This window comes from Leptinotarsa decemlineata, unplaced genomic scaffold (genome assembly GCF_025532065.1).
Source record: "Leptinotarsa decemlineata unplaced genomic scaffold, Ldec_3_MD MMD2_tig00000591_RagTag_RagTag, whole genome shotgun sequence".
Lineage (NCBI taxonomy): Eukaryota > Metazoa > Arthropoda > Insecta > Coleoptera > Chrysomelidae > Leptinotarsa > Leptinotarsa decemlineata.
The window spans coordinates 301,904-320,868 of record NW_027412552.1 but is presented as its reverse complement, the minus strand read 5'-3'; the positions used below and the strand labels follow the sequence as shown (position 1 = coordinate 320,868).

The 18,965-nt window shown below is 34.8% G+C and overlaps 2 protein-coding genes across 2 annotated transcripts in view; one reads left to right on the top strand and one right to left on the bottom strand.

Moving 5' to 3' along the window:
- LOC111515581 (para-nitrobenzyl esterase) overlaps positions 1-846 on the bottom strand; it is a 31,467-nt gene extending 30,621 nt beyond the window's left edge. Inside the window, exon 1 of the mRNA XM_074174475.1 lies at positions 696-846. Coding sequence (XP_074030576.1) covers positions 696-755 — 60 coding nt within the window. The 5' untranslated portion in view covers positions 756-846. The remainder of the gene's footprint in view (positions 1-695) is intronic.
- A 3,495-nt stretch (positions 847-4,341) lies between these two features.
- The window catches only part of LOC111512041 (juvenile hormone esterase), a 30,592-nt gene continuing 15,968 nt past the window's right edge, over positions 4,342-18,965 (top strand). Inside the window, exons 1-3 of the mRNA XM_074174502.1 lie at positions 4,342-4,480; positions 16,183-16,320; positions 17,501-17,635. Of these exons, the coding sequence (XP_074030603.1) occupies positions 4,415-4,480; positions 16,183-16,320; positions 17,501-17,635 (339 nt within the window). The 5' untranslated portion in view covers positions 4,342-4,414. The remainder of the gene's footprint in view (positions 4,481-16,182; positions 16,321-17,500; positions 17,636-18,965) is intronic.

Below are 18,965 nucleotides of genomic sequence, written 5' to 3'. Positions count from 1 at the left end.
GCTTTGCCAAACAAAGATCGAAAACCTGGATGGCAAGAAGATTTATGGACTTCTGGTAGAATCTTTCATCATTGGCTCACTCTAAGGCGTTTATTCACCCTCCGAAAATTATTCTAGTAATCAGGTTGACGTCTAGATTCTAAGAAGTTTTTGTTTTTTTTTGAAACAGAGAATTGAATTTTCCAATTTTCAGCCAACATTTCCTGAACTACAACAAATATGGCAGAATTGTAATGGAGCGTTTTGTTTATTTTTTGGGTCAATAAAAAATTGTTTTTTGATATTTCCCGTTTAATATATTTTGTTATTGCAAATAAAGTTATTATTATTATTAATAATCATCAACTCATCTTTTCATCAATTGATTCATCTTTTTCTCGAATTGTACCTGAAATTTTGTAGAACAGTAGTTTCTGCGTTATAGGTAGATGAAATTAGATAGATGAATTTCAACCATCTTTTTGTACCATTTTTGGAGTGCAAAAGAGGTTTGGAGCTTCTGTATTTTTGAAAAAAAAATCGTAAAATTGCCAGGAATATTCTGTTTGAAACCAAAAGTATCTAAGTTGGGCGTGACTCTAAAATTGAAACAAATATCTTGAACAGATAACCTCACAGACGAATCGAAAGCATTCTCCATAATAACGAGTCTTAAACAATACATAAAAATATGTCAGAATTTTCAACATACTCACTTGAGAATATGCTATAACTAAATTGGCAAGAATGATATACAAAATTCTGAGCAGCAACATTCTTCTGAGATAAAGAACACTGGACTGAAACAACTGGCTATATTAGTTCCTATTTATACATACAGACTTAATGATGATAGAAAAAATGAATACCGAAGCGGCCAATTATGTGTGAATTTTATCGTCGTTAGTTAAGTTTAAAGTAACTAGTAGCTGCTGCTATTATATTGGGAGATATTTGTCAAAAACCCCTTGAATTACTTTTAACTACATTCAGGTATCTGAAAGATAAGCTATACATACTTTCTTATATTGTAAAAAACAGAAAAAATAAATAATCAGTTGAATAGTGATGCAAATAACTCATTTCCAGAAAGGTTTGTTTTGTATCACAAGTTTCATAACTATTATTGTTTTTAATGGTGTAAGAAGTAATAATGAAATTTTAATAAAATCACCTACCAAAAAAAAAGTTTTTGAAAACTGTCTGGGAAGTACCCAATTCCGGGGCACTTTTCTTTGAGAAAGTGGCATTTTTCCGGCCTAGTCCGGAAAGAACGTACTTCCCGGACTAGCACGAGAATAACCACATCGTTGTTGTTATTATGAATATTCAAAAATTAACAGATGAAAACAATTAATGTCAAACTGAAACTTCATTTCCAGCTCTGACCTCAACAAAAGGAATTTGAATATACCAAGAATTTCAATCAAATTGAATCCCTTCAGAAGTAGCAATTGCTCAAGTTTTAATGAAGATCATATTGTTAGTTTCTGTTATCACCCATCTTCTGTTCAAATTCCAATATTCAATACAAATAGAAATTTGAATTCTCGACATTTTGTTCTACAAAGAAATTTTCTACCATCGATTCGTTATTCTTAACGATTGAAGAAAAATTGTGAACACAAGACGTCCACATCTGAGTAATCGGTCTAAAATGACACAAAGATTCAATATTTCAATATTATTTTTTTGAATTATATGCTGAAAAGTCATTTTGAAATAAAAAATTGTTTGCCCGTTTGTCCTGCTGAAATAAAATGACCCCATTCATTGAAGTTCATTTAATGTTAGATGCACAACATTGTTTTTGTTTCCTTCATTAGTTAAACTTTGAAAAAAATCCTATATCCAGCCGCATATTATTGAAAAAAAAAGAATTTAGGTCGTTCCTTAGTGAGACTCTGCACAAGCAGCCTTGCCCGGGAGTATTCCATTGCTTGGATGGACACATTTTAGAATGTACTTCAATCAATCAATCAATTAATGTACTTTATTGTCTAAGAGGAAAGACTCTTGTTGACAAAGCATGGTTTACATGTACAATACAATAGTATATGCCTATTAATTTGTCAGTGATTTATATAAAATGGTTAAAATTTGCAGATATAAATAATAGTTGTAGTTGTAAAAAGAACAAAACATAAAAATAAAAATATATAAGTAAAAATATATAAAAATTTTTTCATCTCTCGATGAAACCACACATAAATATAGAATACAGATAATTTAATCTCATAGATAAAATGCAAAAAGCTACAGTTAGCCCAACATACTGTAACTATAATACTCCTGCAGGATGTAGTATCCTTTAGTTAAAAATATGCTTTTGACGGTTTTCCGAAAGATTCTCGGGCATGATATATTTTTTACTTGGCTCGGCAGATGATTGAAGAGTTTTTTACTCTCAAATATGAGAGAGTGTTTGGTTAATGTCGTTTTTGGTAGCGGTAGGGGTAAGTCGTCTTTTTGACGAGTATTATATGGTCTTACAATTGTCATATTGGATTTTTTCTTATGCATCAAGCACACTGTCTCAAGGATAAAAATACTGTATAGGGTCAGAATTCCATGTTTTATAAAAAGTGGTTTACAGTGATCCCTGGACTTGGCTATTGATAAATATCTGAGAGCTCTTTTTTGTAAGACAAATACTGAGCTCATTAGCTGATAACAGCAAAAACCCCAGAACGAAATGACATACATCAAGTGTGATTCAATGAGAGAAAAGTAACCATTCTGCCTGCCCTTGTTCCGAGTTCCGTGGTGATAACTCTGATTGCATAGCAGCCCGAGGCTAGGTTTTTGTTTATGGTCCTCACATGGTCATCAAATCGTAATTTATCATCAATGTATATATCTAAGAATTTTATGCTGGTATTGTTATTTATGATTTGTCCATTCAAGGTCAGATTTTCCTAATTGAACTTGAAGGTCAGGATTTTGGTTTCATTTCCATTGAAGCAAAGATAGTTTGAGTCACACCAGGTTTTAACTTTCTGTAAGTCTAGAAAGATACGCTCTTTTAGAATTTCTATATCACTTCCATGCCATAGTATGGTGGTATCGTCTGCAAACATGGTGAAGGTTCCATGTATATCAATCTTACTAAGGTCATTAATGTAAATAAGGAGAAGAATTGGACCAAGAACGGATCGTGGGGAGCTCCCAAGTTTATTTTTGAGATATCAGAGGAACAATTCGGCAATTTGACAATCTGATTTCGGTTCGAAAGATAGCTAGCAAACCAGTCGAGTGTCATTCCTCTGAATCCATAGCAATATAATTTTTTGAGCAGTACTCTGTGATTAACACAGTCGAATGCTTTTAAAAAATCGCAGAATACTGCTTCAATAGCTCTTCCATCGTTTAGGCCAACATACAGTTCATTTAAAAAGTTGAAAATTGCATCACTTGTGCGTTTAGAAGTTTGAAAACCGAATTGTACTGTAGATGTTATGTTATGTTGGTTCAAGAATGGCAATATTCTCTTTTTCACAATTTTTTCTATAACTTTTGAAATGGTAGATAGTAAAGCTATTGGTCTGAAATTTGAAGGAGTCTCCAGCTCTCCTCCTTTATGGATTGGCACTATAACGGCTGTTTTCAAACATGACGGAAAAACACCACTAGCAAAGGATTTATTTATTTCTTCTGGATGTCGAGGGACTCAAAACTGCATATTTCAAAATACAGAAATAATTCGATTTCTCCATTTTGATTTTTGACATTTTTTGATTTTTGACATAGACAGATTGTGTTGTCTTATTTGATACAGAGTTTTTCTTTTTCATATGTATCTAACATCTCCTATGATTTTCAAATTCAGATTTTCAACAGATTCAAATCATATTATTTCATATTAGACAGTAAGAGGCCGAACTGATGAAATTTACCATGAAAATCTTCAGCGATTCAAATCCAATGTGAATCGCTACTTTCGCATAGTCACCGCTCTTAGAGCACTTAAAAGATTTTCCTGTAGTGCTTGTATTTTGTTCTTGGAAAAAAATCATTGTCAACCTTCTTCAAATCCAATGAATGATATATTTACTGGTGATTTTTGAATTTTTTGAACATATTTGAAAAGAACACAGCATATATTTAGTAGCTGCCCTGATTGTTATTTTCAATATGGTGGTTACGTCATCAATTGTCTTTATCGATTTTATCAACTTGAAATCTCAGACAATATTTTTCAGTTACGAAAAACACTCATTATTCAGACCTTTTTGAGTAAAAAAGCATAGTTTTAGCCTTTTCAAATGTATAAGCAGTTGTTATTAACATAGTCACACTATTGATGAGACAATTTACTGGAATAATTTCAAATTACCTTTTTATCTTACTCGCAAAAATTCTTATCACACAAAATGATATCGTGACACTTCAGCAAACCTTTCACTGTTCAGTCGGTTTTGTTAATTCGATTAGAATGGTTTATTTACGAGGTGTAGGGCTTGTGGTAATCGAAATCTGCTTACTTAGTACTTTCTCAGAGGTGAGTAAGAGAACTTTGGGATAGCATCTTCTCAAATGAAAATGAGAAGAATTTAAACGGATAATGTTTGAAATATTCTAGATTTTTGCAATGTTAACTCATCAGTGTCAGGAGAATTGAAATAATTCACAAAAAATAGACGAAATATTGGTATCTACAGAAAAATTTTCCCAAAAATATGATGGGTGGGAAATATATGTGACGATTACCAATTCTATGGTTCTGCTGCTGGATGAACGAGAAAAATCTGAAACACTAACCTATGAGAGTTATCTTGCATAAATATCTGTTGGATATGATTCAATATCCAGCGTGGTATTAGCCGGGGAAGTAGTTGCTTCCTAGCAGGAATTTACCAGAACTTGTATGGCGTATTCTTTTGACATACGTCAAAACGTCTAGACGTCACATGCGATAGTTTACATGAATGCATATGCTGGAGATTCTTGAAAATCCAGTTATGGTTTATATTTTCGTTTTCAACCTCTCTTCTTAGTAATGGCAACGAGGTACAATACATTTCCACAGAGCTATTTGGAACACAGCTGTTACCTGCTAAAAGTGTATATACGCATATGTTTGAAAAATCTGTTTGAAATCTGTTTTCCGTTAATCAGCTGTCGCCTCCATACGAACGACAACTCTCAGAAGTTGAGAAACTTTTGCGAGCTAAGGACTGACGAGGACTAAGGACATACTTCGAGTTTTCTAATTTTTTCATCAGTTTCTTTGGTGATAATTTTTGTTCCACTCCATTCTATAGCGTTATCACCAGTTGATTTTGAAATATTCTTCGCTTTATTTTATGGACGCGCCTTCCAACCCCAGAAAATATAGCAGTACGTTGAAACAGTGATGAATAGGGAACTTCATTTTATGAACGCGCCTTTTTCCGCCGCCGCTTGCACTCCAGTTGGAATATTTTAAAATAATTTCCTAATGCATATCTACAAAATGAAACAAACCTCCGAAAAAAGTAATTTTCAAATGTAAACGCTTCCCTTTTATTACCAGAGGAATCGTTCCCGTTAAAATATTGCAACATAAAACGAACCTACATACAAAATTTCAGCCTCCGAAAATATAGCGGTATGGAGGAACAGTGATAAAAAGGTAATTTTCATATGTAAACGCTCCCCTTTTATCCCCAGGGAAATCGTTTCCGTTGAAATATTCAATAATCCTCTTTTGTTGCATACCTGCAACATAAAACTAGCCTACATACAAAATTTCAGCCTCCAAAAATATAGCGATACGAAGGAAGAGTGATGAAAAAAATAATTTTCATAATGTAAACGCGCTCCTTTTATCACCAGTGGGTGGGCCCAGTTGAAATATCTGAAAATCCTTTCTTGTTGTTCATCTACAACATAAGGTGAACCTACATATAGAATTTCAGCTTTCGAAAATATAGCAGTACGGAGAAACAGTGATTAAAAATTAATTTGCATATGTGAACGCTTCCCTTCCATCCTCAGGGGGAACGTTCCTATTGAAATATCAAAAAATCCTCTCTTGTTGCACACTTACAACATATAACGAACCTACATACAAAATTTCAGCCTCCAAAAATATAGCGGTACGGAGGAACAGTGATGAAAAGGTATTTTTTGTATGTAAACGCGTCCCTTTTATCTCCAGGAGCATCGCTCTTGTTAGACTATGCAAAAATCCTCTTATTTCACATCTGCCACATGAAACGAACCTACATACTGAATTTCAGTCTCCGAAAATATAGCTATACGGAGGAACAGTAATGATGATACTTTTCATATGTAAACGCGCCCCTTTTATCCCCAGTGGGTGAGCCCAGTTGAAATATCTGAAAATCTTTTCTTGTTGTTCATCTACAATATAAGGCGAACTTACATACAGAAATTTAGCCTTCAAAAATATAGCGATACGAAGAAACAGTCATTAAAAATTGATTTTCATATGTGAACGCTCCCCTTTTATCCCCAGGTGGAACGTTTCCGTTGGAATATTCAAAAATCCTCTATTGTTGCAAACTTACAACATATCACGAACCTACATACAAAATTTCAGCCTCCAAAAATATAGCGGTACGGAGGAACAGTGATGAAAAGGTAATTTTCATATGTAAACGCTCCCCTTAACGAACCTACTTACAAAATTTTGCAAAATTTAAGCCTTCGAAAATGTAGCGCTACGGAAAAAGTGATCAAAAATGAATTTTCTTATGTGAACGCTCTCCTTTTATCCCCAGGGTGATTTTTTCCATTGGAATATTCAAAAATCCTCTTTGGTTGCATACTTGCACCATGAAACTAACCTACGTACAAAATTTCAGCCTCCAAAAATATAGCGATACGGAGGAAGAGTGATGAAAAAATAATTTTCATAATGTAAACGCGCTCCTTATATTCTCAGTGGGTGGGCCCAGTTGAAATATCTGAAAATCTTTTCTTGTTGTTCATCTACAACATAAGGCGAATCTACATACAAAATTTCAGCCTCCAAAAATATAGCGGTACGGAGGAAAAGTGATGAAAAGGTAATTTTTGTATGTAAACGCGCCCCTTTCATCTCCAAGGGCGTCGCTCTCGTTAGAATATGCAAAAATCCTCTTATTCACATCTGCCCCATGAAACGAACCTACATACTGAATTTCAGGCTCCGAAAATATAGCTATACGGAGGAACAGTAATGATAATAATTTTCATATGTAAACGCGCCCTTTTCATCCCCAGTGGGTGGGCCCAGTTGAAATATCTGAAAATACTTTTTTGTTGTTTATCTACAACATAAGGCGAACCTACTTACAGAAATTCAGCCTCCGAAAATATAGCGATACGGAGAAAGAGTGATTAAAAATTAATTTTCATATGTGAACGCTCCCCTTTTATCCCCAGGGGAAACGTTCCCGTTGAAATATTAAGAAATCATTTCTTGTTGCACATTTGCAACATATAACGAACCTACATACAAAATTTCAGCCTCCAAAAATATAGCGGTACGGACGAACAGTGATGAAAAGGTAATTTTTGTATGTAAACGCGCCCCTTTCATCTCCAAGGGCGTCGCTCTCGTTAGAATATGCAAAAATCCTCTTATTTCACATCTGCCACATGAAACGAACCTACATACTGAATTTCAGGCTCCGAAAATATAGGTATACGGAGAAACAGTAATGATAATAATTTTCATATGAAAACGCGCCCCTTTCATCCCCAGTGGGTGGGCCCAGTTGAAATATCTGAAAATCCTTTCTTGTTGTTCATCTACAACATAAGGCGAACCTACTTACAGAAATTCAGCCTCCGAAAATATAGCGATACGGAGAAACAGTGATTAAAAATTAATTTTCATATGTGAACGCCCCCCTTTTCTCCAGGGTGGACGTTCCCGTTGGAATATTCAAAAATCCTCTATTGTTGCACACTTACAACATATCACGAACCTACATACAAAATTTCAGCCTCCGAAAATATAGCGATACGGAGGAACAGTAATGAAAAGGTAATTTTCGTATGTAATCGCGCCCCTTTCATTTCCAGGGGCATCGCTCTCGTTAGAATATGCAACAATCCTCTTATTTCACATCCGTTACATAAAACGAACCTACGTACTGAATTTTAGTCTCCGAAAATAAAGCTATACCACTGGTGGTACACGTACCACCGGTTGGGAACCCCTGATCTATACCTTTAAATTTCCGGTGGGTGAATTTATATTCAGTATCAGCGAGTTTCTAGTACAATATATTCAGTAGAATTGGCCAATATTTGATGCGAATCTAGTTTACAAAACCTCAACACGTGTTTCTCTATACAGGGTGACAACGAAATCATTATACACCGCGCCATTCATTGTTTAGTTGGTAAGAAATTCAAAATATTCATTAAAGGTATAGTTTATCAAAATTGATATTTTAAATGATAAAACACTCGGAAATCAAGACAGGGCTAACTGAAAATGAACTCAAGTCAAAAATTTCAAATGAAATCCTATAAATTTTATCAACCACTCAATCGGATACATTTTTTAAATAACATAATGAAAGGTATGGCCATTTTTATTCAAAATGGCGGCGTGGGAGCCATTTTCTTCAAATTCATAATGGCGTCACTATGGCGACATCTATGGAAATATTGTCGAAAAATTCGACGTAGGGAGAAATAAACGATGAAATTTGGTCGGTTTTAGTTAGAAAATTGAATTTATTTTTCAAAACACTTATTTTATCTTGATTTTTTTCAAATTGTATTTAATCATAATCATATCTTATCATCCAAATAATCGCCTACGATTTTTATCTGTGGTATTCTTATTCTACACAGAACAATGACTTGAAATTTATGTAAGTGGACAAAAATTAGATTTCACTGATTTGAATAATCTATTTTCTCCAAATCTTGATAAAAAATCTACGTCACAAAATTATTCAATTGACGCACAAAGTTTGAATTCTGATCGCCTTTTTCCTATGACGTGAGTACTTTTCCCAATTTTCCAGTTGGTCGATCAATATCAGTGATAAATTATTGATATATCACTGATAAATTAATCTTATTAATCTTTTCTTTGTGAAGGTGATAATGATCTCCACTTGCTTGCTGAAAATTCTCTTGTACATTGTAAGAATCCATGTAGGTCGATAGTGATTTTTGAGTAAATCCAAGTACATATTCCTTATTGAATTTCCTCAATGATGTTTCCTTAATGATGCTGAGGTTAGAGAATTTTTATTATTTCTGTAACTTAAAAGACAAACTCACCCGATAATTTTCAGTTCGACGAACGCTCTCATTACTATATTTATTTGAAGAAATGCTCATTATGCCATTGTTGAAAATGAGAGTCAGAAATTTCGTAAGACACCAATCTTGTATTTCAGACAATATGGTAATAATATACAGTGCTTTTCAGATAAAAGTATCCACCTTTAATAACTTTTGTAATACTGGTATTTAGGAAAAATCCAAAAACACGTCAATTTATGTTGAAAGGGGCAAGCATTATGGCTTATTTATACTTACTGGAAAAGCCACCCCCTCACCCCTAGCATCATCCCTTTTTTTTAAAATTACTTCACATATTTTTTATGTAAAATTTGGATACTCCTCTTTGAGCTGATTTCAAAAATGTATAATACTTGTAGGTTGAAGTGGTTAGTTTATGAGATAAACAATTTTTCTTTTACTAGCACAAATTTTACTTATTTTTTACTTTCATCTTATTTGCCTGTACTAAAATGAGTTGTACAACAGTTCAAACTCTTTAATCTGTTTAACTATGCTATTTATTCTACTTCAAAAATCCAAACAACAAAAAACTCTACTTTTTATTAAAGTTTGACATTGTCAACTAGAATTTGTAGTTACTATTGATAGTGTACTTTGATACATTATTTATTTTGTTTCGCTGAAATGGTTTACTCTTTGCAAGAAAGAATTGAAATTGTAGGTTTATACCACCAAAATAATAATTGTGCAAGAGCTGCTGCTGGAATATTTAACGAAGTACATGACGGAAGACATGCAACTCATAAGTATGTAAGTAATTCAACTGATGGAGAAATTTACCACAACAGGGTCTGTTTGCAATAAAGTGCATAAGCGAGAGGGACTCGTAAATAACGAAGCAATCCAAGTGGCAATTTTAGGGCAAGTCAGCTTAGAGGCTCAACAACCCCAATCGTTGTCAACAATAAGTAGAGCGATCGGTGTTTCATCTTCTACAGTTTTCCGAGTTCTACATAAATTCATATACCACCCATACAAAGTTAAGTTGGTGCACGAGTTGAATGAAGATGATTTTGATCGTCGTCTAGAGTTTTGCGAATCAATGACGCAATTTATCAATAACAATCCACAATTGTTAAACAATATTTGCTTTTCTGATGAATGCTCATTTTCATTAAATGGCTCAGTAAATAGGCATAATTGTAGATATTGGGCTGAAAGTGATCCACATATTATGCGTGAATTCCATACACAACATCCCCAAAAGTTAAACGTTTGGTGTGGTATCCTAGGTGACCACATTGTCGGACCTTCCTTCATCAACGGAAATTTAAATGGTGAATCATATCTTGAGTTACTCAGGGAAGGGGTTAACCCACGTATTACAACAATAATAGAAAATGATGATGACCTTTTCGAAGATTTACTGGTATTTCAACAAGACGGAGCTCCCCCACACTATGCTATGCCTGTCCGACAATTTTTAAACGAAACATTCCCCGCTCGTTGGATAGGTAGAAGAGGGCAGATGATGGAGTGGCCACCTAGGTCACCGGATTTAACACCCCTAGACTTCTTTTTATGGGGGTATTTAAAAACAAAAGTTTATGCTACCCAACCAGAATCTCTGGATGATTTACGAGAGAGGATAGAAAATGAATGTCGACAATTAAATCCAGCCGTATTAAGCAATGTCAGAGAGGCATTTCAAAATAGATTATACCATTGTATGGAAGTGAATGGTACTCATTTTGAACACTTATTGTAACTTCATAATAAATTGCACAGTTAAAAAGATTAAAGAGTTTGAACTGTTGTACAACCAATTTTATTACAGGCAAATAAGGTGAAAGTAAAAAATAAGTAAAATTTGTGCTATTGAAAGAAAAATTGTTTATTTCATAAACTAACCACTTTAACCTACAAGTATTATACATTTTTGAAATCAGCTCAAAGAGGAGTATCCAAATTTTACATAAAAAATATGAGAAGTAATTTAAAAAAAAAGGGATGATGCTAGGGGTGAGGGGGTGGCTTTTCCAGTAAGTTTGAATAAGCCATAATGCTTGCCCCTTCCAACATAAATTGACGTGTTTTTGGATTTTTCCTAAATACCAGTATTACAAAAGTTATTAAAGGTGGATACTTTTATCTGAAAAGCACTGTATATTGTAATCAGAAATAATGGGAATACTGGGAACCTATACATAGAAAGTCAATTGTATAGCTGAAGATTTGACATAGGAGTGTCAACTTTCAAAAAAAAAACAATTGATAGACGCCATTCTCAGTTGAAACCCATTTGAATCAGTTGGATGTCCTTCAAAAAAGAATTTTGAAAATAATCTATGGCAAAAAAACAACTATTCCTCCAATATACTAGTCCGAGAAACATGTATACTCGACTTGAAACAGCTGTTTATGCATCAAATAATCATCTACAAAAACAAATCAGTAATCAAAAAAATTGATCTGAGAGCTAATACCACGCCGGTATCAGCTTTCAGATCGATTTCGATGTATTGTCTCGCGTCGGTGCAGGAAAGATCCGACCCAAAAACCATTGTACCTGGTACTTGTTTGATTTTAACGCGACTGGACTGCACTTATGAAACCTTCGTCTTATTGTTCTAGTAGTTGATATTTATACTGCATTCAACTGTGCATGGCTTGAGATGTTACTAAACTAAGATCGTTTTTTGTCGCTATTTATTGGTAATCTCAAAATACAAAATACAATGGACATTTCGTTACATCAGACAGTAAACAACTGCAGGATGAGTTCCACTAAAACCGATTTGGTTGTGCGTGGAAGGGTTTTCGGTTCTTGTATTGCTGTACACTTGCACGGGTATAGACGTTGGAAACTAATTCATGATTGAAATAATTAAAATCTTGATTGATTCATTCAGTGAGTGAATTGGAAATAGTAGGTAAGCTTGTTATTGTAAGTGATTGACTATTTTAGATAATACGTAAGTGTAGTTTCGTGTTATCACATTTCTTTCAGTTTGTATTGTTAGCCTGGAAGTAGTTGTTTTCTGGCCGGCATTTACCAGAACCTACTGTGTATGTACGTTGGAAGAGATAAATGTTTTCAGATTTTCATCTCCAAATATTTATTTAATATTTATTTTCTTATAGAAGAATCATTTTCAAAATTATTATGATGTTTTTATTACGACCGACTTTAAATCGGACGTGGAAAAATATTATTCTTCAAATTGCCATTATTTACTACTCGTACTTCATTACATTTATTGCCTTTAGAATGATTAGGTAATGTTTCAAAAGATAGTGATACTATTGAGGGCGTTAATTTCCACAGAAATATAATTTTATGTATATAATAGTAATTTGAGGGGCATAAATCTGCATAAATGAATTAATTTCTTCCAAGCATACTTACACTCTGAAAAATCATCCGAAAAAATGATGTGATAATGGTTTTAATATACTTAATAATCATTATTCATGAATGATATGAATATTTGGGTCGAAAGAAATCTATCTAAGTGAGCAACACCAACTAATTGTTAAATAGTTCACGTGCATGTGTACAGGGTGATGGTGTTTTTCCAACAGTTCCGGTTATACCGGAAGTTGATATCAACTTCTTTATTCAAATATAACACCTTGTAAATGTTCAAGAAGTACCGAAAACTTATGTGCCTAATACGACTAATAACCAGTCCGTGCAAAGCTTATTGTTAAATCATCTGAAAATGGAATTTTTAACAGGTGATGATCGACTCTATTGTCAAACATGCGCCAAACTAACTGACTGTTATAAGGAAACAAGTATAGCTGAGGCTCCAGTCAATCTAATAATAACACTGATGATTCTCAAACAAGACTCGACCTCTAACGGAAGCAAGAAACTCTTTGGAAGGTTCGAAATAGATGAACATTTCAACCTAGCAGACCACTATTATAATACTTATGCAGTCATTGTTCACTGTGGTTCTGGCGTTGAATTTGGTCATTATTACGCTTTGGTTAAAGAAGAAACGGACTGGTTTAAGTTTGACGATTGTCGTGTCACCGAAGTGTTCTGGTGATGTATTGAATTTATTGGTGCCTCTGGAGACACCCTACTTTTTGTTTTATAAGAGAGAGGACATTGTTGGATCAAGATCTTCAGATGATGTGGTGCTGCAGGTTTTTTCGGATTTTCCTGCAGCTGAAAAAGCAACTGCGCCACTGGAATCAATGAAGTCACCCCGGAGCGCTAATTAATTTTTATTGTTGTTTTTATTTTATTTTTATCGTTGTTTTAATAAAATCAAAATATAATCCAGAATACACCTTGTATATTTTCACATGTTTGAATATCTGGTATAACTATATTGTGAGTTTCTGTAATACATTCTATACCAATAATGGTACGTTTTCGAGATATTAATTGTTTTCTCAAAAAACCAGGTATTCGACTGTCGAGTGACTCCCCCATAAAATTCAAATATTTGATGGAACACATATATAAGCTATTATTAAGGCATCAAAATATTTAATTTCATCGATTCGTAGGAGTAACATTTCCAAAATGTTATACAATCGATGACTATTTCTGAATAGGTGTATGAAAACGGACAACCCAGTATTTTCAAATGAGACGCTCTGTATTTTGGGATACTTTTGAAATTAGGAGGTAATATTGATTTCTTTCCTGAAACATCCTCTATATCAAAAATTAACCGTTAAAGATATATTTTAGTTTTTCTTGAAAAAATAAAGCATTCGCATGTGCACCATAAAACTACTGGCTACAAAGTGTCCATTTCGAACAGTTACAGAAAGTTTATTATAGACAGGATTTTATATGAATCAATAATTGAATAAAAAAAAGTTTCAAATATGTTTAATATATGTTTTTACGCTAACCAGCTATCGCACCCCTACGAACAACAACCCTCAGAAGTCTAAACTTGTGCAAGCTAAGAACCAACGAGGTGTTATTTTTCAACGTGTGATTCCTAACACGGGTTGTACGATGACAAGTGAAAATCGACCGTTCAGTCTGAGGCTTGAACCATCGACTCACACGTCGGCCGATTGACTGAGTGAACAAAGCACCCACGTCAAACCGCCAGGCTACCGACCGACTATTCTAAATGTTCCATAAAAGAGCGAACATTCAAAAATATTGCATTGTATTTTCACTCAAAATGTAAAAACTATTCCAAAATATGTTCGAAGACGTTTCCATTAACTTCCAGGCATTTATCAACTCTTTTTATCAAATTTTTATTCACAGCACGACTGATTTCATCGGCATCAAGGGCGATGAATGCTTGTTAAACTTTCCTAACTACATTCTCGTTACATAATAGTCCATAGAAGACAGATCAGGTGAACGTGCTAGCCAAAGGTACGACCCATTATTGGCAATCCACTTATCAAAAAATGATTGATAGATCAAGTCATCGATTACAAACACCTTGTGAAACATTTCAAAATGTTACTCCTACCTATCGGGTGCGTCCCCAGGTGACGGATAGGGGAACGGTCAGGGGACTGGAGGCCCTGTTCGTGGGAAGCCAATGTGGCCTTACCGACGGGGTCTTCAGATTCCTGGTCAGTGGCAAAAATAAGTAGGGTGAGGGGAACTAAAACTCCTCAAAAGCCTTTGCAAAACATGCAACCGTGGACCAGCCTACCCATGCTCAGGTGTAAGGTATCGTGCCGACAGCTGAATGGCCGCAGGGTCACGAACGATCCCCCTGGCGAACTGGGCGAAACCTCATTGTAATGAGCCTACCTCTGGTAATGCGGGGCTCTGCCAGAGTTGACCAACTCTTCCCTGGCTACTCGTGGGGAGACACACGAATGAAACAACAGAAACAACAAAAACAAAAACCAATCCCGATGCAAGTCTAGGCTTGCCAATATTAAGGAGATGTCTTCTAGTGACCTGTTCACAGGAGACGATGACCTCCCTACTCTACGGATACCAGATACCAGAGATGTTACTCCTACAAGACGATGCAAAGAAGTATTTTGATGAAACAATAATAGCTCATTCATGTATTCTATCAAAATTTTGAATTTTATGAGGGAATCACTCGAGAGCCGAATACCTAGATTTTTTGAGTATGAGTAGAAATTTCGAGAACGTAGGGTGTATTACATATGACATGTATTTAAACATGTGTAAATATACAAGGTGTTATATTTCAGTTAGGGAAGATGGTACCAACTTCTGGTAAAACCAGAAGTGTTAAAATAACGCCATTATTTTCATTCGATGAAACATATTGAAAAACCGTTATTTGCCAATTTTCATTTCCTTAAATACTGCTGATCGATAGTCATCGCTCTGTACCTTGTTTTGTAGATAATTTTGTTGCTGTTTGCTCTGATGATTTTTATGTAGTTATGATGATGATTATATCACTGACAGTGTCAAAACCAACCATCATTTTTCAAATTTCCGTTCTACCCAATTACATAATATGACAAAAATCAAGATGTATACTAAAAATATATCACCTTTCCAGCTAATTTTGAGGATAAAGGCAACAACTATTCAACATGAAAGTGAAATTATTACCTTTCATGATAGATGTCAGAACAATCTGATTTATCGATTACAATGTTCTTGGGTGGAAGCTCCTCATGAATAATATTTTGTTTGTCTCATTCAGTCAAATGAAGTCAAGTGAATCGAGTCGATTTTGCGTTTTATGACAAAATATTTTGGTCTTCTAGGAATCGCACGTCAGAAGTTGAGAGCTCCTTAATCTCTTGCTCCCACAGTTATTCCGAAGACAGCAGAAGTAATCTGGTTAACAGAAAACCCATATTTGAAACATCTCCATCTCCAAATCAATTGAGATGCTATTGTCTTACAGACTGTTAGAATCAACCAAATCTAAATATTTCAACTTGGCCGCAGGGAGGTTCCGCGTTATTTAGTCAAGAGGGGAATAATACTGAATTATTATGTATTTTTGTCAAATATCATTTAAGTAATTCTTCACTTGTTTCTTACAGATATCTGGGAATGTAGAAGTTACAATTTCTGATGGTCACATTCTTGGTAGACAACTTGAAACAGAGAATAAAACTCCATATTTAGCATTCCAAGATATTCCATATGCCAAACCACCGGTTGGAGACTTCAGATTCAAAGTAAGTCAAAGAAATTATCCAAAAAATAGCTATCGACAATGATTATTTGAAGAAGAGAATCAAACAACTGAGAGATTATCTAGAGTTGGTTCAAGAATTTACCAGAAAGCACCACTTTGACCTAACTATTGCTCTTATTGATTGATTTATAGATGAACATAAAGATATATATGAACGTGATATATTCTGAAATGGAATATTTTTCATTTCCAATGAGATCTAAAAAGACGCAATAAATAATATATGAGGTCGTACATATCAAATATGCGTTCGTTGATATATTCGATTGTTTCAAAAGTTCCATTTCAATGTCATGTGTGGATATCTGTTGGATATTTTCACCATCCACGCTGGTGTTCCCAGGGATCCATATTGGCATAATGGCCATATTCTCCGTAGAGTATTAAGCGTGGCTTGAGCTAGCTTGATTCATGAATGTCATATCAGCCTTGAACTTGATTGAAAATATGTTTATGGTCGCAATTTCTGTGGAGTATTGAGCCTGGCTCAGACGTCAAGTTCATTCAAAGTCAGGCCTTCCACTTTGACGACATATGTCCAAACTCCCCGTAGACTATTTAGGCTAGCTTGGACATTAAGCTTGCTCAAAGTTGACCCTTCCATTTTGGTACATCTGGTCGTATTTTCCGTAGAGTATTAAGCCTGGCTTAGACCTTAAATTACCTCAATACGTAAATGTTATATGCATCGAGACAAAAATGAGCCTCAAGTTGACTAAATGTTAAGTCCTCCACTTTGGCGGGTCAGAGCCTTCAAGCCAAGATTCAATGCACGTAAAATAAATTGATTACCTAAAATAGCTTTCTGACTGCAGTGGGGAGTGACAAGTACCATTATAACCTATAAATAAAGAATATTTATATATCCTTAGCATTCAACCTTCCATCTTTGTGTTAATTTCACTAACTGAAGTGAAAGTTTGGTGTATGATGTATTTACTTGAATAGTTTCAGAAATTTTTAGGCTTTGCCACCTGTAGATTGGTCTTAAGAGAGCTTGGTTTGAATAAATACGGTGCAAAACATCTAATTATATTAGCTGTTATTGATTTTCTTTGCCGAGCTCAGTGAAGCTTGGCTTTCGATGATATACGGAGAATATGGGCAAGAAAATAGAAAAGTTATCTTTGCCGTGTCAAATTGATTCCATTGTGTTACAGGAACCCGTAAGACCTGAGAAATGGAAAGGAGTCTTGAATACAACGGAAAATCGAAAGGTTTGCATCCAATTCAGCGACCCTTCTGATCCAAGAGAAACCGAGGATTGTTTGGTGCTGAATGTTTATACACCGGTGGTAAATATGAAATATATTTATTTCTGTGAATAACATTTCGAAATTGTATTTCCATCAAAATGGTTTCACTGATATGTTTGAAAGAGATTTTTTTGGTATAAAAAGGCAACCATACATAAACATTGTTTTTTCTGTTTCATTTCTTGATGGAGGTAGAACTCTGAAGTGAAGTTAAGACTGCCCTCATTTTGTCAGAACTGAATTGATTCTCCTGATTTAAAATTCAGATACTTTATTCATTGATTCTATAGCATAACATATGGGCTGGAAATTCCCGGACCCAAGAAAGAGAACGCGTTTATTTTTGTTCAGTCTCCATCATCTCCATCTACATCATGAGTGACACAATAATTCACTTATGTAGGACGATTTATTTTTTTTGCCTCAAATAAGGCCTCAGTTTCAGTAATAAGTTCTTCATTCGAGCAACTTTTTTTACCGACGATCATTTCTTTCAGGTCTGCGAACAGCGAGTAGTCGCTACGGGAGGAATTCGAAGCCAATTTTATGCAATTTTGCCATCGTTTTCATTGATTTGTGACACTGTGCATATTCTTAATAAAACCGCCCTTTTTTCTCTTCAAATGGGGTCGTTTTCCGCAATTTTGACCTTTAAACGCTCCAAAAACGCTATATAATATTCACTGTTGATGGTATTTCCCTTCCCCAAGATAATCGATGAATATTACACCAAGCACATCCCAAAATACCGAGACCATAACCTTTCCAGCCGATTGTTGTGCTTTCATGTGCTTTGGACGAGGTTCAACAGTTGCTCTCTACTCAGATGACTATCGCTTCAATTTTGGAGTGGAGTGATGGATCTAAGTTTCATCCATTGTCACGTATTGGTGTGTTATGTTTAAACATGACCAAACAGTGCTCAGAATCATCAAGACATTCTTGTTTTTGGTCAACAGTGAGCCCACTTTGAACATAGTCTAATGCTCATGCAATATAAAGCCAACACGTTCTGTTGATATCTTTACAATGTGTAAATACTTCTTTTTCCATCATTCAAAATGATTTTGTGTTTTTTTATGTTTTCTGGTGTTACTGCCTCATCTGGACGTCCACTGTATCATCGGTGTCTCTACGACCATGTTTGAAGCCAGCAAACCAGTGTTCAATTATTGTTTCTGATGGAGCGGAGTCCTTATAACACTTTGCAAGCCATTGCTTTACCTGAACGGTATTTTTCCCACCAAAAAGCAGTGTAAATTTAAAACAGGAAATTGCTTTGATCCATTGTTTTGAAAATAACAAAAGTAGTGTCACTCTTAGCATAATACCTCACCAACATATGATCAGAATATCACGAAATTTCAAT